At 41.2% G+C, this 26,662-nt stretch overlaps 1 protein-coding gene across 1 annotated transcript in view; it reads right to left on the bottom strand.

Moving 5' to 3' along the window:
- The window catches only part of ARHGAP42 (Rho GTPase activating protein 42), a 187,079-nt gene that overhangs the window by 39,368 nt on the left and 121,049 nt on the right, over positions 1–26,662 (bottom strand). Inside the window, exons 6-10 of the mRNA XM_068419399.1 lie at positions 21,412–21,522; positions 13,500–13,604; positions 9,884–10,013; positions 5,564–5,664; positions 3,053–3,162 (exon numbers count right to left, since the gene is read on the bottom strand). Coding sequence (XP_068275500.1) covers positions 3,053–3,162; positions 5,564–5,664; positions 9,884–10,013; positions 13,500–13,604; positions 21,412–21,522 — 557 coding nt within the window. The remainder of the gene's footprint in view (positions 1–3,052; positions 3,163–5,563; positions 5,665–9,883; positions 10,014–13,499; positions 13,605–21,411; positions 21,523–26,662) is intronic.

Raw genomic sequence — 26,662 nt, forward strand, 5'->3', positions numbered from 1 at the left:
TCTTGAACTGAGGGGCCCAGAACTGGACACAATATTCCAGATGCGGCCTCACCAGGGCAGAGTAGAGGGGGAGGAGAACCTCTCTCGACCTGCTAACCACACCCCTTCTAATACACCCCAGGATGCCATTGGCCTTCTTGGCCACAAGGGCACATTGCTGGCTCATGGTCATCCTGCTGTCCACTAGGACCCCCAGGTCACTTTCCCTTATGCTGCTCTCTAACAGGTCTGTCCCCAACTTGTACTCATACATGGGGTTGTTCTTGCCCAGATGCAGGATTCTACACTTGCCCTTGTTATATTTCATTAAATTTCTCCCCGCCCAACTCTCCAGCCTGTCCAGGTCTCTCTGAATGGCAGCACAGCCTTCTGGTGTGTCAGCCACTCCTCCCAGTTTTGTGTCATCAGCGAACTTGCTGACAGTGCACTCTATTCCCTCATCCAAGTCATTAATGAATATATTGAATAGTACTGGTCCCAGTACCGACCCTTGAGGGACTCCGCTAGATACAGGCCTCCAACTGGACTCTGTCCCATTGACCACCTCTCTCTGGCTTCTTTCCTTCAGCCAGTTCACAATCCACCTCACTACCCGATCATCCAGACCACACTTCCTCAGTTTAGCTGCGAGGATGCTGTGGGAGACCGTGTCAAACGCTTTACTGAAATCGAGATAGACCACATCCACTGCTTTACCATCATCTATCCACCTGGTTATGTCTTCATAAAAGGCTATCAAGTTGGTTAAGCATGACTTCCCCTTGGTGAAGCCATGTTGAGTGCCCCTAATGATCCCCCTATCCTTGATGTGCCTAGAGACAGCACCAAGAACAAGTTGCTCCATCACCTTTCCGGGGTGATGGCTGACCGGTCTATAGTTACCCGGGTCCTCCTTCTTGCCCTTTTTGAAGACTGGAGTGACATTTGCTTTCCTCCAGTCCTCAGGCACCTCTCCCGTTGCCCACGACTTAGCAAAGATGATGGAGAGGGGCCTAGCAATGACTTCCGCCAGCTCCCTCAGCACCCGCCGGTCCATTCCATCAGGGCCCATGGATTTATGGACGTCCAGATTGCTTAATTGGTCCCTGACCCAGCCCTCATCAACCAAGACAGATTCCTCCTCTATCCTGACTTCTTCTGAGGCCTCAGGGGTCCGGAGCTCCTCAGGACAGCCTCCAGCAGTATAGACAGAGGCAAAGAAGGCATTCAGTAACTCAGCCTTCTTTTTATCCTCTGTCTCTAGGGCACCCACCTCATTCATCAGTGGGCCTACATTGCCTCTAGTGTTGGCTTTACCTGCAATGTATTTGAAGAAGCCCTTTCTGTTGTCCTTGACCTCTCTTGCAAGGTTTAATTCCAAGGAGGCCTTAGCTTTCCTAGTTGCCTCCCTACATCCTCTGACAACAGACTTATATTCCTCCCAAGTGGCCAGCCCCTCCTTCCATGATCTGTACACTCTCTTCTTCCACTTGAGTTTGCCCAGCAGTTCCCTGTTTAACCATGCAGGTCTCCTGGTACCCTTCCTTGACTTCCTACCTGCTGGGATGCTCTGATCTTGAGCTCGGAAGAAGCAGTCCTTGAATGCCAACCAACTATCTTGGGCCCCCTTACCTTCTAGTACCCTGTCCCATGGGATTTCCCATAGCAATTGCTTGAAAAGGCCAAAGTTGGCTCTCCTCAAGTCCAGGGTTGTGATTCTGCTAGCTATTCTGGTCCTGCCACATGAGATCCTGAACTCTACCATCTCATGGTCACTACAACCAAGGCTGCCCTCAACCTTCACCGCTTCACCCAGACCCTCCTTGTTAGGGAGAATAAGATCCAGCAGCGCTCCTCTCCTAGTTGGCTCATCCACCATTTGCATCAGAAAGTCATCATCAATGCACTGGAGGAACCTCCTGGACTGAGGATGGCTGGCTGAGTGGGCCTTCCAGCAAATATCAGGGTAGTTGAAATCCCCCACAACAACCAGGCCCTGTAATTGCGAGACTGCTCTCAGTTGCCTGTAGAAGGCCTCATCAACCTCCTCATCCTGATCTGGTGGCCTGTAATAGCACCCACAACAGTATCACCCCTGACAGCCTGCCCCTTAATTCGTACCCACAAACTCTCAACTTTCTCCTGCTCCGTCCCTGGACAGAACTCAATACATTCTAGCTGCTCACTCACATAAAGAGCAACTCCACCACCTCTCCTTACTGGCCTGTCTTTCCTGAACAGGACATAGCCATCCATGACCACATTCCAGTCATGCGAATTCAAGCTTACGAGCTTTCAAGAGACCAATCAGTCTCAACATTTGTTCACATCAAATTTCTATTTCTTAAACCTGAACTCACTCAGAAGTCTATTTTAGAAAAATATTGTATTGTATTTGCAAGTACCAAAGTAGCCTCAAAATTATCATGTAAATACAGCAGTTCTGAATGGAGTTTAAAATGACAGCTACAGTCATAAAATATTTCTTAAGAGAATAACTACAAAAGTCAGTCTATTAATCATATTTGAAGGGAAAAATCAATTTAATATTTGTCTTTATTCCCAATCTTGAAAAAAGTACTTTACAAAGTACTGTGTACATATACTTCAAATACAGAAAAGCTGTTTTCATCTATCTCATGTAATTATAATATCCAGGAAGAAGTGAAAAAAAATTGTAGAAGTAATTTTCGAAAAAGAAAAATGATGTGCTATTATACATTTCTGAAAGAAATAGAGATTGGTACACAATGTGCTTATTAGCAAGTATTTATAAAAATATTTATGATCTATTCCTAAAAGAGAGTAGTCAGTTGTGCTACAGGTTCTGCAAGAATCCATCTTGTATCTGCATGCAAACATAATGTAGTTAAGACAACACATACGCAATGTAGTGAATTTTGTTAGAAAAACAGGTCTGAACAAATAAGTGCTACGTCTTGAAAGCCTGCTTTGGATACAAGCATATTGCGAAATACGTGTACCTATTACAGGAGTAATTATTATATAATGGGTGCAAGTGCTTCTATTTTTAATTACTTTCAATTTATTAACACAATGAAAAAATTCAAACCTCTCAAACACTTCAATATCGAAACAGAAACGTTTGTCAATTGAATCTGTCTTTCTCCTGATGCAAGATTTTAGCTTGAGTATTTCTGGTGAGCTTGTGACAAGGCCATTCTATAAAACAAAACAAAACAAAATTAGCACAGGCAGCATGCTGATATACCTTGGCTTCACATCTTGAATTTACCTGTATGAACAGTCCAAAGAACATGCCTTAAGATAGGGATTAAAATTATTTAGGAACATATTCAACAATTTCTCTCTATATAAATAAGACTGCAGTTAATAGCTTTGTCACATATTTGTTATTTAATCATTATCTTTCAGAAAACTCCCTAAATTCAAAACTGTACAAACAACTGCATATATAACATGATTATATGTTACATGTTAGAAGGAATACCATATAATTCTGTCAACCCTCAAATGTAAATAAAAATATTTCTAAAGAATAAAGCTGACTAACTCCTAGTTCTGGCCACCATCATTGTGAGGCCACTCTATAATGCTGGAAAGGCTGACACAAGCAGGGGAGCTTCTGAGGAATGGAAGAAAGCAAATCTCACTCCTGTCTTCAAGAAGAGCAAGGAGAAAGACATAGAATCATAGAATCATTTACGTTGGAAAAGACCCTTAAGATCATCGAGTCCAACCGTTAACTCAGCACTGTCGAGCCCATCACTAAACCATGTCCCGAAGTACCACATCTACCTGTCTTTTAAATACCTCCAGGGATGGTGACTCATCCACTTCCCTGGCCAGCCTGTTGCAATGCTTGATAACCCTTTCAGTGAAGAAATTTTTCCTGATATCCAATCTAAACCTCCCCTGGCACCTTGATACCATTTCCTCTTGTCCTATGGGGAACTTCAGGCCAGTCTGCATCACCTTGTTTCCTAGGAAGGTGATGAAGTGAATAAACTTGGAAAGCATTTCCAAACATATTAAGGCCAGAAAGGTGACTGGAAGTAGTCAGCATGGATTTAATGAAGGGGATATCATGCAGGATCAACTTGATAGTCCTCTACAATGTGATGGATGGGTCAGTGGATGACAGAAGAACAAAGAATATTGTTTATCTTAACTTTAGCCAGGCTTTCGATGCTACATCCTACTACAGTAGGATGTGTCTTACTACATCCTCATAGACAAACTGGTGAAGCACAGGTTAGATAAGTAGATAGCGAGGTGGACTAAAAACTGGCTGAACTGCTGAGCTCACAGCAGAAGTCCAGCTGCAGCCAGTCACTAGTGGTATGCCCAAGGGGTCAATACTGGGGCCAGAGCTGTAAAGCATGAACAGGAATACACCCAGGCACCAGGACAGGCTGGGGCTGACAGGATGGAAAACAGCTTGGCAGAAAAGGACCTGCAGAGCCTGGTGGACAAGTTGACCATGAGCCAGCAATGTGCCCTTGCAGAAAGGAAGGCCAACAGCCTCCTGGGCTGCATTAAGCAAAGCACTGCCAGCAGTTCAATAGAGGTGATCCTTCCGCTCTGTTCAGCACCAGTGAGACACATCTGGAGTGCTGTGTCCAGTGCCGGATGCCCCAGCAGAAGAGAGACAGTGATGTACTGGAGCAAGTCCAGCTAAGGGCTACCAAGGTGATTAAGGACTTGGAGCATCTGCTATATGAGGAGAGGCTGAGAGAGCTGGGACTGTTCAGCCTGGAGAAGGGGGATCACATCAGTGATTTATCTATAAATACCTGACTGAAAGGAGTAAAGAAGACCACGTCAGATTCTTCACGTCAGATTCTGCTCAGTGGTGCCCAGTGAAAGGGCAAGAGGCAACGGGCACAAATTGAAATACAAGTAACTCCATTTGACGTTAAGAAAAAGCTTTTTTATGGTAGTCAAACACTGAAACAGGTTGTCCACAGAGGTTGCGGAGTCTCCATCCTTGGATGTATCTAAAACCTGACTGGACACAGGCCTCGCTGATCTGATTTGGTCAACCCTGCATTGAGCACAGAATTACAGAATCATAGAATGGTTTGGGTTGGAAGGGACCTTAAAGATCATCTAGTTCCAACCCCCCTGCCATGGGCAGGGACACCTTCCACTAGACCAGCTTGCTCAAAGCCTCATCCAACTGGGCCTTGAACACTTCCAGGGATGGGGCATCCACAACTTCTCTGGGCAACCTCTTCCAGGGAATGGATGAATGGAGATTCACTGTTCCAGTGAATGGAGCACAGAGATTAAATTAGATGACCTCCAGAGCTCCCTTCCAAACCTCATCCATTCTATGATTCTGTGCAAAGGTGATTGATTTCCTACACATTTGCAACCACCACATTAGAGAAGTTATTTAATATGTGGTTTATATACTTTTTAAAATAAATATTTTTATTTAAATATTTATCTATGCTATATAAGACATGCATTGCTTCATGTATGAAAACAGCCTTACGCTTTGTTCACCACAGGTTTTCTTTTAACAGTTCTTGAACACTTAATATAAAAGATGGAACACATAGTTCATGTATGCATTCATGCATGTGCAACTCACCACTTTTCCACCAGATTTTGTTTCAGCAATACTCATTGTAAATGTTTTTGTTCCTTTATCGTAAGTGCAGTAATGCTTTACCCATGTAAATCCAAGAGGTCCTAGATTAAAGAGAGAGATAATATTAAAAGTAATTATTTTGGCATTTTATCACTATTTTAGTTGGAGTTAGATAGAGAAATGAAACATAACAGCATCCACAGGTAGCCTACAAAATAAAAAACTCCCCTAATTTTTTAATTTCAACATGTTGTTCAGGTATAATTTTCAAATATTGCAGCTTCATGAGGCTGCCTAACAAAGTTCTGGCAACTGGATGGGTAACAGCATTTTAGTAGAGTAGACAGGCAGGAGACAGGCAAGATCCTGAGGATTTTTCTTCCTAGGAAACAGAGTTGAAGTGAAGCAGTAGGATTCAGTATTACATCCTTTCTCTGAGGGAAACCTTGAAGTCTGGTATTAGATCCAGAAAACTGGATGAAGTCATGAAGTCAGAGTGCATTTCCCTTTACTTTCAGAGTTCTTGTCAAAGGTAACAAATGCTTTTAGTAGTATCATAAGAACTCTGTTCTTCTACTTGTTACTTTAAGGGAGTGGGTAAAATGGCATTGGCTCAGAGATAGGTTTAATCTTATGTAGTTGAATACTGGAGGGCGATTTCATTGTGGAAAAGCAAAGGAAGGAAAGCAACAGTGGACTCTAAAACAACAGTAGTTTAGAGATGAGGGTAAAATGCTGGATGGCAGAGGTGGCACTTCAGCAAGAAACATGAGCCTTTTATGCCTTTGAAGGGGTCCTGCTGGGGAAGAGGTGGCTGTAAACGTGGCACACCACTGACAGTGCCCACAAACTGACAACTGCACACACTCACAAGACTGAAGTACAATGTACTTAAGGATTTACTAGTCTTTGATTAGGTAGCCATACATGAAATCTATAGTGATCTCCCAGTAAGAGGATGTATGCCTTATCCTGGAGAGGACACACCACACTACTTCTTAATCCTACTGCAAAGTACAGGATTTACGATGCAGAAGACGTTTTCACTCTTGGATTACTCTGAGCTTTACTCAGGCATTGCTGTGAACCTTTATTCACTAATCTAAACACAAAATCCTCTTGAGCTGAAGCTCAATGGTATTTCAAACTTCAGCTGTTAACCTAGCTTAGATACAGGTATTTATAGTGTGTTCTTTGCTGTGAGGACATGGAGTAAATCCTCCCACTATTTCCATAATTCTCCCCACATCCGAGAAGTACAGCCAAGATCTCTCAGAATTTTCTGGAAAAAAATATGTTTACTGCAGCACAGAGAACAAGATAAGCTCCCAAATTTCTCACAGATACATCTGGAGGGGTGGCGCACTGCAGAGGACAGGATAATTCAGGTTTTTACAGGTGACTGCTCCCCCTTGGGCCAGAACATTATGGCTACAACTGCACTGGTTAATGAACAGTGCTGGCAGCATTCACGGTCACTAGGTAACACATAGTCAATAGGTAACTTGGACAAAGCTTCTTGATTTTTGAGGACAGGTAATTTAGCACATAGAGTGGGATATTCTGCACAAGCTGGTCTCAGTGGCAGAGTACAGCCCCATTTATTTTACTAGCACTGACACAGCTGCTGCGTACTCAGTCGCAGAGACCAAACACAGTGGCTGTGTGTGAAGAGGTACCAAGAAGGAAAAGTGTTTCTTTCCTCTCGGACAGCATTATGCTTCAGAGCCTGGCGTTCAAACATGGTTCCTCTCTGCAGAGTCATCACGAACGTAGGTGCTAAATTAAATACATATATATACATAATGCAGTACTGTAACCACTCTGTAAAGACAGAATAGGAAAGGACTAGATGATACTTTCAACCCACATGTGATTTTCCAGTTCATTTCAATGGGAGTTACTCATGGGAAAAATACGATACTGATTTTTCAAAGTACAGTATATCTGGACCTTTTAATTCTTTTTAAAATGAAAGAGCTCTGAGTTCAAAAAAATATATTTTAAGGGTTTTGTGTTTGCTTTTCTAAAAAAATGTAAACAGTTAAATAAAAATGGAAGATGTTAAAAACAAACCTAGTAGTTTCGCTATAGATTCAATGGCTTTGCCTTCTAAATGTAGCCTTCCACAAAGGTGGCAGATATACGAGAGATTGCATCAGTCACGCAAGACGGATGTCTGCCAATCCACAAACGCAGATGTGGAATTTTACACAGCTGGTTACACCAGTTTGGAGAAAGTTCTCCCATTGCCTGCGTTTTGCAGGAAAGTGATGCCATGAACGGACGAGTTAACTGGGTACCCAGACTCAGAAGTTAGCTGTTCTGCTCCTATATTGTAATTTATTTTCACTTAGCAAACCAAAATCTATAATAATGCTAAATCAATTTTTCCTCTGATGGCATTTCATTAACTCTTTTAGCGCATATAAGAAGGATGAGCACCCTCAAAGTAGTTTTAGATGAGTGTAGACGTCACCTGTTTTTCATTAAAAAGTGCAGCCAGACACCTACATTGCAACTTCAAGTCTGTTACTCTTAACCATCCATCTGAATAAAAACAATTTATGGCCTACTGCCATTTTTTCAAGAACGTATTTAGCACCATGCATATCACTAATAATATATACAGGATTTAGTTCTACTCTCAAGAATAGCAACTATTTAACCCAGTTCTCCAAAATTTGGCATGAGCCTATGAGATGATGGTTGTAGAAAAGTAAACCTGCATGACAAGGAAATACACAACTAGTACCTTTCCCAGTGACACGGAGATTACTGACCCCATTACTCTTACTCCAGAATAAACTAATGAACAAATTTCTTTTCAGTAAGAGGATGTCAAGTTGGCCTCTTGCTATTTAATGAAGAACAGCATGTGCCTAATGCTTCACTCCTTTTCTCCCTCCCCCATTAACAGGGCTCAGTGTAATTCCCACTTAACACAAGTTTCTTTTATCATTATTACTCAATTAAAACATAGAGGGTCGTCTAAAAACTTTCAGTGCTACTGACGGTAAAAGTGGCTGAGGTTAACTATGACAAGCATTGAGGTTTCTTTCTTTTAGCTCACATATGGAATAAAGATTAATTTCATGATGTTATCTGGAAAATCAATTATCTGTAACTCCATGTAGTCTCTTGAGTTATCATCTATAAGGGGAGCAGTAAAGATATCCTCAAAACTGAGGTCGACCGGGGTCAAGTCTGACAAGGAAATTCTGTACCCAGATGCCTTCTGTTTATTTTTAGATTGAGGAATCAGGTGCAAAGTTGTATATAATAATTTTTGCATGAACGTCAAACTTGCACAAGCATGTACACACTATCTCAAAACATTGCTATACACTTTTCTAGTGTCAGGCTAATTCCACAGCAAATAGAAAAATGAATAGATAAATATATAAATCTGGGCACCCCATGCAAGGAAAACTATTTTACTGAGGGTTTTACATAATCTTGCCTAACACAGCTGGTTTGGCTTGGCTTTCTATACTGGTTAGAGTGTAAAACAGTGGCAGCTGATACTTCAGGTGACATATAGTTTTGAATTCTCTCATTTGACTTTTCACATATTTCCTGGTCTGTTCTCATTCACAACATGATGTATTGCTAGGCTCTTCCAAGCAGTCCAGACATTTACTACAGCTTTAGTTCTACTCCTTCATTTAGTTCATCACTTCATTCTCATGTCTTATGAAGTGAATAAAACATAGGATAGATTTGTAGCTATTTTGAAGCTGACATACTGTATTTAGGCAACTTTTCTTCTTCTTACACCTTTGTTTTCCATTATGTGCATGTTGATTTACTCTTAAGGTGGCTGGGTCAGCGGAGATCCCTGGTACAAGGCGGAAGTTGCTCCTGCTGGTTGAACTATGGGCCCTGTTCAGGCAGAGAAAGTACAGGAGACAGCAGGGCTTGGCAGGTAGAGCCAAAGCAGAGTGCTAGGAGCTTGCAGCTTCTGCAGAAAGGCGTAGGGCAGCCAGCCAGAGCAGAGCTTGCTCCCAGTCAGCCAATAGTGGAGTGGCCAACAGCAGGGACCTACCCACAATGACCCAAGGGGCAGGAATTGAGTTGCTTACAAGTGTTTTGATCACCATTCCATCTGACTGTAGTTACTCTGAGTGCTTTTTGAAAAGTTAAACACTTATATTTCTTTTGAACCTCTCAATCATTTGGAAAGCAACCACAGTAGAAGTCTGCAGACATTCAAACATAGAGCTGATGTGTTGTCCTGCTAACTAAACCATTTTCTTGTCCTTGCATTTGTTGTTATGCCTTTCAAATAAAATTAAAAGATATATCTGTTTTACTCACGTTTCTCCTGTACATAGAGATAGCCTTCCATTGTCCACTGACTTGGTGGTCTGTAATCCTGGTTGGCTGATTTCATTCTTTGCATGAGTCTCTCCACTTCCTGCCTAGTGCTTTCAAAGTTGTTCCGGGTCTAATATCCGGAAAAAGAAACAAACAAAACCCCACATTATCTCATGCAAGTACTAAAAAACAATTGAAGAACTAATTACTAATAACGCGAAAGAGTCCGTATAGGAGACCAATAGAAATATTTGCCAGAGACATAAAAGGAAATGGAAGAAAAAAGCAATAAAGAATAATACTCTTCATTGCTCTAGTAATGAAGAATTCAACTTAAGCACATAGTGTAAAGGAAACAGTTGAGAATTAGTAACATTCCTCTTTCTGCAGGTCTCTAACCTCAGAAAGGAGGTCATTTCATATATTTAGGTATGCTTACACAGTATTTTGCAGACAGATGCAGGCCTTCTCTCTGTGTATTCTAGGATACACAGACAGAAGCCAGGCTAAATTAGAAGCTGCTGATAGCATATGCCCAAACCTGAAGCAATAAGTCCCACTGAAACACCTGAAGTACAGTGGAGAAAATATGAGTTTGAGTTAATGCCAGGCTAATCCCTCTAGATGGCTGCAATCTCTTCACATGTGGAAGAGACAAATGTACTGTGTATCCGTATCTGCAGTGATACCACAGCTGCTGACACCCAGAATAGTCAGGTTACTGGCACTGTCATGTATATTTTTTGATAGGACTATGCAAACATCACAGTTAAGTATAATATAAATATGCTAGGTAAGAAACAGGTCACAAGTGGCAGAACCATGCCAAAAGCATGGAAAGACTCTGTCCGTCCTAAATACCGCATGTGTAACCAGGCATCTGGTCAAGCAAATAGTTAGGTACGAAGGTGGGCTATTCATATTTGCTAATATCTATATGCGTGTAAATGGACATTTTTTCCTATCGAATTCAGTGAGGCCAGGGTTTCCCTCCACACACCTAGCACAGTATAGTAGAGGAGAATTATTATGAGGTGCCAGAGGTTTGACAGGTTGCTACTAATACACCTGATGTTGAACACTTTGTTCCTACACGTAATAGAAAAGAATAAAGATTTTTGTAATGTTTCTGCAAAGTCATCTTATGGAATCTAATCCTGACTAGACAGAAAGATACTCTCAGGACTTTATGCACTGGTGAATACTTTCTCCTTTTTATGGGCTGTTCATGGAGTAGTATAATAATATACATGTTAAATCTTCTTCTTGAAGACAAACACTATTATGAGAGAGGGAGGTAAAATTCTTCCCTGAACTTTTCAGATTATATCCTTAGGATGAAGTATCAGTTCAGATCAAACTTAACAGAGGTCATTTTGAGACCTTCAAGAGAGACAAGAAGGGAAGAATGTTCTCATTTTGAGACCTTCTGTTTGTCTATTAAGTTTTTAATTACTACTTTTAAGCAGCCAGGAGTTTGAATCAAATTATAGAAAACAAACCCAAATGGACATACAAAGTATGCCACTAGCCAGCTGAAACACTGAAAGTGACAACAGGTCATGTTAGGACATGGTGAGCTGTTAAGAGCTGTCAGTCTGCCACTACTCTGCTACTCCTAAAATATTCTGACCTACAATGCCAGTTTTGGTCTGTGCTATGGGCTCATGATCCTCTCAGAACTTGCATATTAAATAATAAATCTCTGGAATGAAGCACATTTTTCACCCTTTCGCTGAAACTGTGCTGTGCAACAACACTGACACCTTGTGCCTTCACCTGAAAGAGTCTTAGTAGCAAACATAATTTGAAAGGACAAAGGGCCGAGATGCTCTACAGACAGAGAACATTTGCATTTCGATCCAAAAGGAAAAGGTTAATCATAGAATCATAGAATAGTTTGGGTTGGAAGGTACCTTTAAAGATCATCTAGTCCAACCCCCCTCTAGGAGGTTTTCCCTTATTCTCCAAGCAGTGTTTTAAATGGGATCTATACCTACATATGAACAACAGACATAAAAGGGGAACGGGCTACGGAAGTGTGCTGCACATCTTTAATTGCAGCAAAACCTGGAAGAGTGCAGTACTCGTAAGAATGCAGATATACATTAACAGTATTAAGGCAATGCTGTCTTCTAACTTGGAGCCAACATATGCCTCTGTAACAGCAAGATGCTACAGGGAAAATATCAAGCGTTTAATTTTCCAGTAACTCACAGCGAATAACAGTTGAACACAGTAAGGTGCTCTTGTACTCCCAGACCTGTTTCATATTCCCTAAGTTCAGTGGCAAAGGCACCATCCACAAAAGCTGATGTCAGATCTTCTAAACTGTTACAGCTTCTTTCACAGAATCACAGAAAGTTTGGGGTTGGAAGGGACCTCTGGAGACCATCTAGTCCAACCCCCTGCGAAAGCAGGTTTCCCTAGAGCATGTTGCACAGTGCTGCATTCCGGCAGGTTTTGAATATCTCCAGAGAAGGAGACTCTTCTTTGATTCTAGTGGAGCTACAAAAATTTCTGTGGAGTGAGTATCTTTTCTTGAAAGAATGAAATGGAAAAGAAACAGCCACCCCAAAAATACAGCATTTGGAGTAATGATAGAACGACAGAATTCCTTCACTTTTTTTTTTAATATGTTCTGTTCTTTGAAGTTACTTGTAATGAAAAATGTAGGGCTGGCTCAATATTAACAGGTTGAACTTCACTTTTTGCCTTAAAAGCAAGTGATAGTGGTTCTAATGCAAATTGGGCGCAAAGACGTTTTGTATCTACTTGTATGTCCTTGGAAGTGTAACATCTGAGTTACACAGTGGAATAAATATACACTTGTATACAGCAGTTACGATGAGTGGAAAAGTATGTTGATTAAATGCATTTTTGTCATTTCTGAAAGCTATGAAATTTTTGGGCACAGTAAATCTTGTAAGGCTCTTACTACCAAATTCAGACCAACCTACAGCAAAAGATTCATCTGCTCTGTTGAGAGTAACTCTCTACACAAATAACAGATCCTTTCTTCCAGTGGAACTTAATGCTTGTGAGAGCTGCCCACCATGGAGCAAGGCCCCACCAGTTCTCTGATGCGGACAAAATAAATCCAGAGAACAGCCAGAGCGTGGCTTCCCAAGTATGCTTTATATACAGGGGGAAGCTAGCAGACAGCAGGACAAGCTTTTTGTGGCAATCTGTGATCTTAAAGAAACACACTGCGCCATTCTATGCCACTTGGAGCATTTTCGGGACATCCACTTACTCCAGAAGACAGGCCCCACTCTCAAGAAAACATTTACACATGTTTAAATCTATCTGGACTACTGTGTTCTCTAATAAAAACTTGGCTGCTGTCCTGCTTTTCTGGTTCTCACTCCCAAATTTTTGACCTGGAAATCACAAATTGACTACCCGAATATTAATTTTTCCAAAGTTATTTGTTGATAGGAATCTTCACTACATTAGCTTACCAAAAATAACTTTTGCCTATTCATATATTAATTTGATTTCAGCTTACTAAAACATTGCAAGATTTAGAATTCCAATAAAGTGCTATAAGTCTACTTTAATATCCTGAAATTAAATTAGCAAACAAAATGGTGTCAATAAAAATCATCCTTACATTCTGCAAATTGAACTGCAGCTGCTGCTTGTATGGTGCAAACTCCTGAGCCAGTTCATATCCTTCATGGTAAAATGTAAATAATCCCTGAAGAAAGGCCAAGAGCTGAAACGGTAAAATTGAGAAGCATTATATATTTTTAACATGTGCTCTTAATGCTACATAACACAAATATAATGGAACATACACTAATTTATAAGGAATAGGTATGGCCTGCGACAGTGAAAAAATAGCTCTTAGCAACTGCTACACATTTTTTCTATTCAGGTGAATATTAGAAAGCAAAAACTGAGGACAGATGATTTTCTATTAGCTTTCAGCAGCAAAATATAGCAAACCGTCAGCAAAAAACATCCTGCGTCTGAGCTCCTGGAACACTCTAAGCTTTCATTACTCGCAATAGCAAAGCTTTGCTGAGCAAGGAATCCATGGTCAGACCTTAAGAAAGAGAGGTGTTAAACAGGCTTTTGCTTCATGAAGTTGTCATTTCCATAATAATTTAATTCACTGTCCTAGTCATTTGTCCAGCATTTCAGCTGGACAGTCTTTGATGGTGTGCATTTTCCAAGTTCATACTTTCAGAGCTCAAGGTTTCTTTCCTCAAAATATTTTTTCACTTTCTTCATAGTAATTGCTTGGGCTATGACCTATTTTCCACAAATGAGACTCTTGGAAGTATGTTTTGGACAGCTTAATACAAGACAAGAAATCCAGACTATTTCTTCCTGCTCTGAACAAAACGCAAACGCTATCTGGTATGTCTGTGACTGACTCCAACAGAACAGTTGAAGTCTGTACGTATCCTGTTGAAAATTCTTTTTAAAGTTTGCTTTAAAATAATGTTTAAGTAGTAAAAAGTGCAACTAGATTTTCTGAACGCTTATTTTAGCTGTTGAATTAATGCATTCCTACCACCTATTAGTTTTAAAAGCCTTCTAACTCACTCTGTTCTAGATTTAAAAAATGTTTTGACATTGCCATAAATCTTCTTATCTGCTACTAAAGAACAAGCACCTAATTTTTTATTATAGTCTGTTTTCTTTGTATATATAATTCAGTTTACATACAACCAAGTAAAGAAAACAACAAAAAAAGGGATATTAACTTGGCTGTACAATAACAAAAGCTGTAACAACAGGACAGATTTATCTTAGTATATTACAGCCACTGAAAAGCTAATCATCTAGGCTAAGCAGCTGGCTGTCCAGGCTGCCTCCTAACTCAGTAAAAACCCACACTTATTCAAGAGCATAATTCTTTTTCCTTTTTCAGACTTCTCTTTCAAGATGGGATGAATGATCCAAGGGAAACATTTATCTCTCTCCATCGACTATTGAAGTAGCCTAGACTCAGACAACAAAACTGCCATCGTTCATATTTAATGCACTTTTCTTTGTGTTACCAGTACCATAGATTACTGTGAGTGAAACAGCTTGAAAATGTAGCTTTTACTGTGTTTATATTTTCTTTAAATTTACACTCAGCCCTACTTGAAGAAATGTAGTTAAATTGTTCTGCCTCCCTCTTTCCTATTGCTCACTAAGAGACTGCTGTACTAAGGTAACACATACATTTCAAGGGGATAGCTCAAATAATATTTTGCAGTTTTAGAGCCCCATCCATTCCAGCATCGCAAGACGTTCCAAACCCTTTAACGTGGAAACTTCCACAGCTTGACAGACGAGAGATCAAGGACGCAGCTCTCTGGGCAGAGGAGCTAACATGAACTGTGTCCAGTTCTGGGCCCCTCAGTTCAAGAAGGACAGGGAACTGCTAGAGAGAGTCCAGCGCAGAGCCACGAAGATGATTAAGGGAGTAGAACATCTCCCTTATGAGGAGAGGCTGAGGGAGCTGGGTCTCTTTAGCTTAGAGAAGAGGAGACTGAGGGGTGACCTCATTAATGTTTATAAATATGGAAAGGGCAAGTGTCAAGAGGATGGAGCCAGGCTCTTCTCAGTGACATCCCTTGACAGGGCAAGGGGCAATGGGTGCAAGCTGGAACACAGGAGGTTCCACTTAAATATGAGGAAAAACTTCTTTACGGTGAGGGTGACCGAACACTGGAACAGGCTGCCCAGAGAGGTTGTGGAGTCTCCTTCTCTGGAGACATTCAAAACCCGCCTGGACGAGTTCCTGTGTGATATGGTCTAGGCAATCCTGCCCCGGCAGGGGGATTGGACTAGATGATCTTTCGAGGTCCCTTCCAATCCCTAACATTCTGTGATTCTGTGATGATGACTTGCTGCTACCAGACTGAAGTCTTGCTCTCCCCTTCCCGTTCCTCCTCCCTCTCCCCACTGCACCATTCAGCTTTGTCACGCATCCCGCACGTCCTTGTTCCAGCTCTGGCATCACTGAGCCCTGCAGTGAGCATCTCTGCCTCGGGAAGGCTGCTGTTTTGCTGCATTAGTAAGTTTAAGTTCGAGGTTAAGAGAACATCAGTGCTGGCACAAATAGAAGCATGAAGGCATGGCTGGGAGAAGGACGTTCCCCTTGGTTTTTACTGGTATTGCAGGATCAGATGAAAGCCTGGACTCAGGCAGAGGTGGTGAAAGCCCACGCCTGCCCAGTAAGTCGGTCATGGAGCCTGAAGAACTAAGAAGATCCTTGGGCATAAAAACCACTTTTTGTGGGGCCTCTACAATGGATGTGAATTCCTGAACCACCAAACAATGAAGGCAACAAAGTCAAGTGAAGGGCTCCACAGCTTGTATAAGTTGTCTCAGCTTTACATGATATTTGCCCACCTATCTCACTTAAGGACCTGGCCCTGCAAGTCACTTACAGGTTATTCAAGTGGTTCTGTGGAAGGTCCAAATACAACAATTTATCTTAAAATCTCCAATTATGTAAACAGATAGAAAGAGGTTTTTTTTAAGGTTTATAATGTCATTCTATAAAGAATTACATAAAAGAAAAGAAAGAAAACTAATCTTCCTTTTTCATGAATAAAGTATAAAACAAGTCACTTACAGGTTATTCAAGTGGTTCTGTGGAAGGTCCAAATACAACAATTTATCTTAAAATCTCCAATTATGTAAACAGATAGAAAGAGGGTTTTTTTAAGGTTTATAATGTCATTCTATAAAGAATTACATAAAAGAAAAGAAAGAAAACTAATCTTCCTTTTTCATGAATAAAGTATAAAACAAGCAAGTAAATTATAGCGAAGGCTCTGCTCTGGCTCCAGCTGTGCAAAGCCCCTGCCCACAGTCTAGATCCAGTTACTCATCCACATCCCCAACTACAGCTCCTTCAGACACAGCAGCATAACTACTCCTGTGCTTACTCTAACTTGTTTCACTCAAAAGGACGTGGATTAACTTAACCTGTAAGTAGGAGCCTGCTGCTTAACCCACCCTGTTCAGCTAAAGCAGCACTGCAGGAGCAATATGAGCACTCAGCAAAACTGCAGCCAGAGCAGAATGTTAGAGCACACCAAAATTACAATAAAGGAACTAGTGGGAGAAATTTCAGTATGTCAGCTTATGTCTGTATTTTAAACATCAGATTAACGGGCATTTCTGGAGAATGTACTATAAACCGTTTAACTTTCAGCTTCAATACATAAAGAAAATAATTTTCCACTATACAAAACACTTTTACAGAGCACTCAGAGAAATACTGAGGAAGAAAATATTTAACACAAGATGGCAGCAAAGCTGAATTTATCAGAAAGCAAAAAACCAGCAGCAACAAAACCCTGAGAAAAATCTGAATGCATTTTAGTTAAAGTATTACTCAGGTATTCAGTCAGTTGTGGATTGCAGAGGATCTGGCCTTGAGGTTCTCTTGGTCAAATACTCTCTGAGCACTCAGAAAAATAGGAATAAAAGAAAAGCAAAAATACGCTTATTTTATGCAAGTCCTAGACCGGCTTATTCAAGTTCTGTGTTGAAACAACTGACACTGAGGATGGTATTTGCTTCTACGTACGTGTCACTCATGGTGGAAGAACAGGGATCAGAAAACACCCTGTACCCAATGCATAATCCCTTCCATCAGGACAGGTACAGGCATAACATTGCATGGAGGAGATCCAAAAGCCAAGGACTTTTGCCCTAGGTTTATGCTCACAGGGGGGGTCCTTCTTGTTGCTGGTGTTACAAGTGGCACTACTGCTAAAGGTAGGCTCATAATTTTAAAGATTTATACTAAATAATAAAGAAAAGAAAACCAGCCCTTTTTTCTTTCAAAAAATATTTTCAGAATGCATTTTGAGATGGTATTCACATGTAAAGAGGTGATTTGTTTCACCAGACATCACATACAATGCCTTATGTGTTCACATCAACAATTTTTCATTTCAACAAGTGCCTTATAGTTACCTCTGAGTATCTAATCAGCGACATCAATAAAAAGCGAGGTCTAAACTCCGTAATACAATGCTACTCATAACCCCAGCACCGCGAGGATTTCAACACAGAACCTGAAACAAAATCCAACTACTTCTTGAGACTTTATTTATTTTTATGTAGAGCTGGTGACCTCAAGACTGCCTGGTCATTTCATTCTCACAGGAAGAAGACTGTACTTAGGTTTCGGATAGGGGAGGAATTTAACCTTTGGCCTGCAGCACATCAGCCAGAAGTCCCTGTCTCCCTGGTTTCATTTTATTTATAAGTAGATATCACCAGAAGGTACTTAGCCATTAGATTAAAGGGAATGAAGTTAATAATGTAGAAAATCCAAGGAAGAGGAAATTGAGTTTAATGTCCACAGTGAAGTCTCATGGAACTGCATTACAGGCAGGGTTTGTTGGTTGTTTTATTTTTTTTCTTTAAATAAACATTTCTGGGCTTTCATGACATTTAACGGACCACCCTCACATTTCAGATAGTTGACTGCTTATGAGTTCTGTGCCCTGATTCCTCCAGGCCAAGGAAATACTGGCGTTGCTGAGGGACAAAGCGGAGCTCTAGGAAGGAGTTTGTATTTCTCCTAACAACCGTAACCTCAGAAAGCTGTGTTGGCTTGGACTATCTTCTCTGGGCCCACAAGGGCAAAGCTAGGAGCAGAGATTATTGTCACTTAACTTTGTTTTGTTGTTTAACTTGCTGTAAAGTAAATTTTAACCCTAATTTGTCCTTCAGAAAAAGCTTAAATTCATTATCTGTATGAAAAGCTTTAGGCTTTTTTTTTTCCCCTTGGGAAAAAAACAAGTTCTAGTAGGATCACAAATAGGCAGCTGCCAGTTACACTCCAGTATACATTAGTGACTCCTTGAGACAAGATGCAGAGAATAGCAGAGAAATTCAGGGCCTGAGGAGCAGTTGCAAAAGTCTACTCTAAATATTATAATCCTCTATTCAGAGTATGAGTCATTAACATTTTGTACTTTAAAATCTCTCCCCACTCTCCTCCAGGAAGGAACATTCTCCACTCTTACCAACTTCTACTGTCCTACTGTCCCAGGTGTAACCCACCTGGCAAATTCTGCTAGGCTACTTCTCCCACTCTGGTTCCCAGACCATCCTTATCTTTTGGCGTAGACAAACTGAAGATCTTGGAAGGAGCTCCAGCAGATCATTTGCTTTTCAAGTTCTATTCCCATGTCTTGAACTTATCTTTCTTCCACATGGGCACCACAATTTCCTCCTTCACTGCACTAACAGCCTTTCTTCTATTTTGTTAAACTCTTCTTCAAAGAGTCTGTTAGTAACACGTCAGACTGAGAATTATATGAAGACATGACACTGAGCTGATAAATGAGAGACACAAGCAGTACACGTACTAGAAAGCCCCACAACTAGCAGAGCTCCTGATGAGGAATGTTTTTATAGACAGTCCATGAGGCATCTTCTAGCACCTGAACATCCGTAGAGCACACAGAGGAAAATGAATGATATGGCAATTCTTTTGATATGTGATTTTAAAGTCCTTAGCTACTTGCATCTAGGAGCACATGCTCATACTTCCAACATCACTTATATAAACTATGCATTTTTAGAAAGCCGATTTTGAAGACTTTTTTTTTTTCTTTATCTCATGGTATTGCTGATGCGTATTATCACTTACTTGGTGTACTTTGCCGTAAGGGTTTTAGTAAATGCTTTTATTCCAGCATGTTGTATGCAACAGACGAGAAACAAAAAATTAAGAATTTTGAAGGTTAAAAATTTTATAACTGATGTTATAATTTAAGCTCCATTTATATTCAGATTGATTATAAAAAATTCACACCTGGAGCCAGCAGACACGCCCTGCAAGGGCTATCACTACCCAGTCACCAAAGTATTTCCCTCACCTGTGTGCAACAAACAGCATACGGGGCTAAAATGACTCCTGATCTGACACCGGATGGCAACTGATCCACTCGAAAGTAAGTTTTACCTACTGGACGTGTACACCTGGTGACAAAAATATCCAGGTCCACAAGACTGAGTTTACCACTAACCTCTCCTGCTTGCTTGCTCAGTATCAGCACTGATGAACTGATAAATCGCTCTTTCATTTTGGTAATTCATAGCTGCTGCTGTGATGGCAGACATAGTGTGGGGACAGCTCCTGGTCAAAAGGATAAAGTTCAGTATCTCCAGCTAAAATATATAAAACAAATTTATTTTTTCTCTCTGTCTAGCACATAGGAAGAAAGATGCCCTATTTTAACTATATGAAATTGCACAATAATATTTCCCGATGTACAAAGTCTTCTCAACACAGAAAGTTACTATTACTTTAAAGGAGCATAAAGTCTTCTATAGCAGGGTCAGAGCTAGGTCAAGATTGTTAGATTTTTCCAGGATGTGAGAGTTTTGCAGAAGTAGACTGAAAGAGACACTCTGGATTAATCTGTGACAGATAGAAAAATGTTCTTATTTAGGAATCCGAGCAAAGTTTTAGTCTCTAAGATTTGGCAGCTGTATGCCATAAAGATAGGATTTCTGTAAGTACTGCTTGCTGAATCCAGGTTCATTAGTTTGCATCAATGTCAAACATTCACTATACAATACACCCCCATCTCATGGAAAGTAGACATCTGAGAAGCTCTTCTTGGTGACACTGGGTGTTAGAGATGTAATTCAACCTATTTCACAGTCAAGAGCGCTGCTTCGGTTAGTTACAAGGAAGCTGGAAGATGGTGTGGAGAGAGAGAAAAAGTTATACTTGTCATGTTCCTCCTTCACAAGTGATGTTCTGCTATGCTCAGTATGCTTAATGGGAAGGGACAGATGACACTGGAAGTTCCCTGTCAAGGGCTACAGGTACTAACTAAATAAGGCAATTGGCAAGCTAGTCCTGTATGACATGAACGGTAGTAATACTACTAATATACCACAGAAATATGCTAGCACATCATATTGAAGCAAGTTTTGGTACTGACTGACCCAGAAGATAGGGGTGGGGGGCAGAAACACAGTCCAGGAGAAAATCCCAGATCTAAATATGGACTTTGAAACACAACATTATCTTCCTCTTTTATGGCATGTCAACATATGCTTTTTTTAATGTGCAAAGTAAACTAAAGACAAATGACTCCACCAAAAAAACCATAAACTTACCCATCCTACAGAAAAACTAATTTTTCACTTTATTTCATGTATAACTCACAAAAATATAGGTGTACACTGCCTACATGGAATATTTAAATCCAAAAACTGGCTCAAAATGGTTCAGAAACCATGGTATTAGGAAACATCCATTGTGTGTTACACAGACACAACATTACATGTTGTCTCATTAAAATGTTATGCACACTGCAAGTCATCAGACATTTCAATTCACAGTAGATATGATACTGTTACATAAACCTTTAATAAACATGGAAAGTGCCCAAACCAAGATCTTAATGTCTGTCTATACAGACAGCCTGCGATCACAATTTTAAAAAGGGAGAAAAAAATAGTTATTTTAAATTCAATTTTCAGCTTTCACTGCATGCATTCTAAAGAAAATAAAACATAAAACTTACAGGTTCAACAAATTCAAATTTCTTTTTCTCTTGTACTTCTTGAATCTTAAAAACATATTCTAATGATGCTTCATAAAAGTTTTGGTGTTCTCTGTCAATCTGTGTATCTGCCTAAAAGACAAAATGAAATATAGACAACATTAATTTACTCTCATGATTGCTTTGAAAACAGATTTTGTCATTAACAAACAGATCTTCCGTAAGATTACTTTACAAGCTTCACGGGTTCAGTTTTGTTCCTAAAAATTAGAATACCTACTTAAAATAGCTAAATGCAAATTTAAGAAGCTAACACTGAACATTTAAGCCTCATGTCTTTTCCCCATGCCTTTTTCATTTCCTCTTCCTTTTTGTACTTTAATATTCTAGTTTTCAGGAGAGCCTGGAGGGAAACAGAGAAAGGTGGCAGCAAGAACTCTGTCCCTGGTATATGGAAAGTTCAGAAAAAGAAATAGAAGAGAGTAGGATAGGAATTAAGGAGAGACAAAAAGATTAATATTTCTATTGAAATGTTTGAGTATCAAATGCACTGAAATATATCTATTTCTCAGCTTCAAATACCTGCCCAAGAAGGTATTTTCTTTCTTAAATAGACTGTCTAACAATGACATCTTGCAACTTATTATGCTCTTGAAATATAAACATATTTAAGTCCTTAACCTCATAAATCAATGCTTTTTCATGTTTTAATTTTCAAATGCAAGAACTACAAGGCAATACTTGTCAGAAGTGCCTGAATAATACCACCCAACATGAAGATCCAGTACCAAAACAAAGTCTTCTGCCTAAACAACTAAAGAATTAACTCTTATCAGCTGATAACTAGTAATAGGCTTTTATGCTCAATTTAAACAAGCCATGGGAGAGGGACCTAACAGACAAGCAGTGTTGTACGTAGATTAATGCCTAAAGAAGAGATGCAGATTCCATTTTAGTTCATTCTTTTTCGTAACAAATCATTTTCTCAAACAAATCCCTTTTGGGCTGCATTAGTTAGGTTTTGGTCTTAGGTCAAAAAGAAATTTTATCAAGTATCGGCAACATGAGTAAAGCCAGTACGGCTATTTTTGACGTAAGCCAGTAAAAATATAGCAGGATACTTCTGTATATGCTCTAGTTCAATTCTGCCATTAAAAATAACAAATACAGGAAAACTGGAAAAGCTAGATGTTGCCTTTGCTTGATAGCAAACATTAAAACAACAAACATCATAAAAGACGTTTAGTACTTTTAACAGTACAAATGCAAAAAGTCAAGTCACAGAATCGCAGAATGTTAGGGATTGGAAGGGACCTCGAAAGATCATCTAGTCCAATCCCCCTGCCGGAGCAGGATTGCCTAGACCATATCACACAGGAACGCGTCCAGGCGGGTTTTGAATGTCTCCAGAGAAGGAGACTCCACAACCTCTCTGGGCAGCCTGTTCCAGTGTTCAGTCACCATCACCGTAAAGAAGTTTTTCCTCATATTTATGTGGAACCTCCTGTGTTCCAGCTTGCACCCATTGCCCCTTGTCCTGTCAAGGGATGTCACTGAGAAGAGCCTGGCTCCATCCTCTTGACACTTGCCCTTTACATATTTATAAATATTCTTGAGGTCACCCCTCAGTCTCCTCTTCTCTAAGCTAAAGAGACCCAGCTCCCTCAGCCTCTCCTCATAAGGGAGATGTTCCACGACCTTAATCATCTTCGTGGCTCTGCGCTGGACTCTCTCTAGCAGTTCCCTGTCCTTCTTGAACTGAGGAGCCCAGAACTGGACACAATATTCCAGATGCGGCCTCACCAGGGCAGAGTAGAGAGGGAGGAGAACCTCTCTCGACCTGCTAACCACACCCCTTCTAATACACCCCAGGATGCCATTGGCCTTCTTGGCCACAAGGGCACACTGCTGGCTCATGGTCATCCTGTTGTCCACTAGGACCCCCAGGTCCCTTTCCCCTACCCTGCTCTCCAACAGGTCTGTCCCCAACTTTTACTCATACCTGGGGTTGTTCTTGCCCAGATGCAGGACTCTACACTTGCCCTTGTTATATTTCATTAAATTTCTCCCCGCCCAACTCTCCAGCCTGTCCAGGTCTCTCTGAATGGCTGCGCAGCCTTCCGGCACATCAGCCTCTCCTCCCAGTTTTGTGTCATCAGCGAACTTGCTGACAGTGCACTCTATTCCCTCATCCAAGTCATTAATGAATATATTGAATAGTACTGGTCCCAGTACCGACCCTTGAGGGACTCCGCTAGATACAGGCCTCCAACTGGACTCTGTCCCATTGACCACCACTCTCTGGCTTCTTTCCTTCAGCCAGTTCACAATCCACCTCACTACCCGATCATCCAGACCACACTTCCTCAGTTTAGCTGCGAGGATGCTGTGGGAGACCGTGCCAAACGCTTTACTGAAATCGAGATAGACCACATCCACAGCTTTACCATCATCTGTCCACTGGGTTACGTCCTCATAAAAGGCTATCAAGTTGGTTAAGCATGACTTCCCCTTGGTGAAGCCATGTTGAGTGCCCCTAATGATCCCCCTATCCTTGATGTGCCTAGAGACAGCACCAAGGACAAGTTGTTCCATCATCTTTCCAGGGATGGAGGTGAGGCTGACTGGTCTATAGTTACCCGGGTCCTCCTTCTTGCCCTTTTTGAAGGCTGGAGTGACATTCGCTTTCCTCCAGTCCTCAGGCACCTCTCCCGTTGCCCACGACTTAGCAAAGATGATGGAGAGTGGCCTAGCAATGACTTCCGCTAGCTCCCTCAGCACCCGTGGGTGCATCCCATCAGGGCCCATGGATTTATGGACGTCCAGATTGCTTAATTGGTCCCTGACCCAGCCCTCATCTACCAAGACAGATTCCTCCTCTATCCTCACTTCTTCTGGGGCCTCAGGGGTCCGGGGCTCCTCAGGACAGCCTCCAGCAGTATAGACAGAGGCAAAGAAGGTATTCAGTAACTCTGCCTTCTTCTTATCCTCTGTCTCTAGGGCCCCCACTTCATTCATCAGTGGGCCTACATTGCCTCTAGTGTTGGCTTTACCTGCAATGTATTTGAAGAAGCCCTTTCTGTTGTCCTTGACCTCTCTTGCAAGGTTTAATTCCAAGGAGGCCTTAGCTTTCCTAGTTGCCTCCCTACATCCTCTGACAACAGACTTATATTCCTCCCAAGTGGCCAGCCCCTCCTTCCATGATCTCTACACCCTCTTCTTCCACTTGAGTTTGCCCAGCAGTTCCCTGTTTAACCATGCAGGTCTCCTGGTACTCTTCCTTGACTTCCTACCTGCTGGGATGCTCTGATCTTGAGCTCGGAAGAAGCAGTCCTTGAATGCTAACCAACTATCTTGGGCCCCCTTACCTTCTAGTACCCTGTCCCATAGGATTTCCCCTAGCAATTGCTTGAAAAGGCCAAAGTTGGCCCTCTGAAGTCCAGGGTTGTGATTCTGCTAGCTATTCTGGTCCTGCCACATGAGATCCTGAACTCTACCATCTCATGGTCACTACAACCAAGGCTGCCCTCAACCTTCACCTCTTCAACCAGACCCTTCTTTTTAGTGAGGATAAGATCCAGCAGCGCTCCTCTCCTAGTTGGCTCATCCACCATTTGCATCAGAAAGTTATCATCAATGCACTGGAGGAACCTCCTGGACTGAGGATGGCTGGCTGAGTAGGCCTTCCAGCAAATATCAGGGTAGTTGAAATCCCCCACAACAACCAGGCCCTGTAATTGCGAGACTGCTCTCAGCTGCCTGTAGAAGGCCTCATCACCTTCCTCATCCTGATCCGTGGCCTGTAATAGACACCCACAACAGTATCACCCCTGCCAGCCTGCCCCTTAATTCGTACCCACAGACTCTCAACTCGCTCCTGATCCGCCCCTGGACAGAACTCAATACATTCTAGCTGCTCACTCACATAAAGAGCAACTCCACCACCTCTCCTTAGTGGCCTGTCTTTCCTGAACAGGACATAGCCATCCATGACCACATTCCAGTCATGCAAGGTGTCCCACCAAGTCTCTGTAATTGCCACTAAATCATAGCCCCCCGACCGAACACGGATTTCTAACTCCTCCTGTTTATTCCCCATGCTGCCTGCATTGGTGTACAGGCATTTCAGGGAGCGAGCTGAGCACACCGATTTCACCCCAGGGGGATGGGAGGCCTCCTGGTCTACCTCAACACTAGAGCGTTGCCCCAGTGGTGCAAGCCCAGCTACTACCCCCATCCCCCTTCGAATCTAGTTTAAAGCTCTCCTTCAGTGTTTTCAGTGTTCTCCTTAAAGTGTTTTCCTTCAGGCAGGACTTGGTCATCAATAGCACTACACATAATTAACATCATATCTTTAGTTAAGGACGTGCTACCATCATGATTTGGCCGCGCAGGCTCTTAACAATATTGATCCACTTCCCCAGCGCAGTGCTCTAGCACTACTTCAAAGCATGGGCTTCAACAATATGTTTCAAATGATTCAGTACTACGATTTCCTTCCCATGCCTATAAAAAACTGATCAGGAAATTAAGTACAAAAACTAATATTATGAAGCAGAAATCAAGCACTCAGAATTCTAACAATCAAGTTCTTTACCACAGAATTAACTCTGCCATGTGCCATTCATACAACGCATTCGGCTACTGTCTTCTTTGACACTCTGTGTTAATAGTTTTATTTCACAAAAAATATATCACAAAGGCAATGCTACATAGCTGAACAGAACCAGGTGCCACCACTTTGGGACATGATCTAGCCAGCCCTCGCTCAGAGAAGTGCAGTCAATAAGCACTTGATACAGACCTCAGCTCTCACATTTAATTGTAAGGAAATAATAGAATCTAGTTTTGGAAATAAGCTCTTTCAGGCTTCGACTCAGAATACGTATTCAGACATCTAATTAAATCCATCTCTGTTCTGAACAGCATTTAAGCAGACTGTAGTTGTAATGATACTTACGACAACCAAGTGCCATCTCAAATATGGATGGGTTCCTAAATTAAGGCCATAATCACTACCAGTGTATAGGGACTAAATCGTAATTTCCAAAATATATCTTCTGTAGAAGTTTGTGAATTTGTGTGAAGACCGAGGATTCAGATATGTAAGAACCACTTTGAAAGTGATTTTAAAGTTTCAAAAGCTGAAAGGATCTTCACACCTTTTTCTATGACTTCAAACTGCATGTAAAAAATAAAAAGATTTTATGGATATGATTTCGAGTCTCTACCTGTATGATATCTAGTTATAGTGATTAATATTTTCATTGAT

This window comes from Nyctibius grandis, chromosome 2 (genome assembly GCF_013368605.1).
Source record: "Nyctibius grandis isolate bNycGra1 chromosome 2, bNycGra1.pri, whole genome shotgun sequence".
Lineage (NCBI taxonomy): Eukaryota > Metazoa > Chordata > Aves > Nyctibiiformes > Nyctibiidae > Nyctibius > Nyctibius grandis.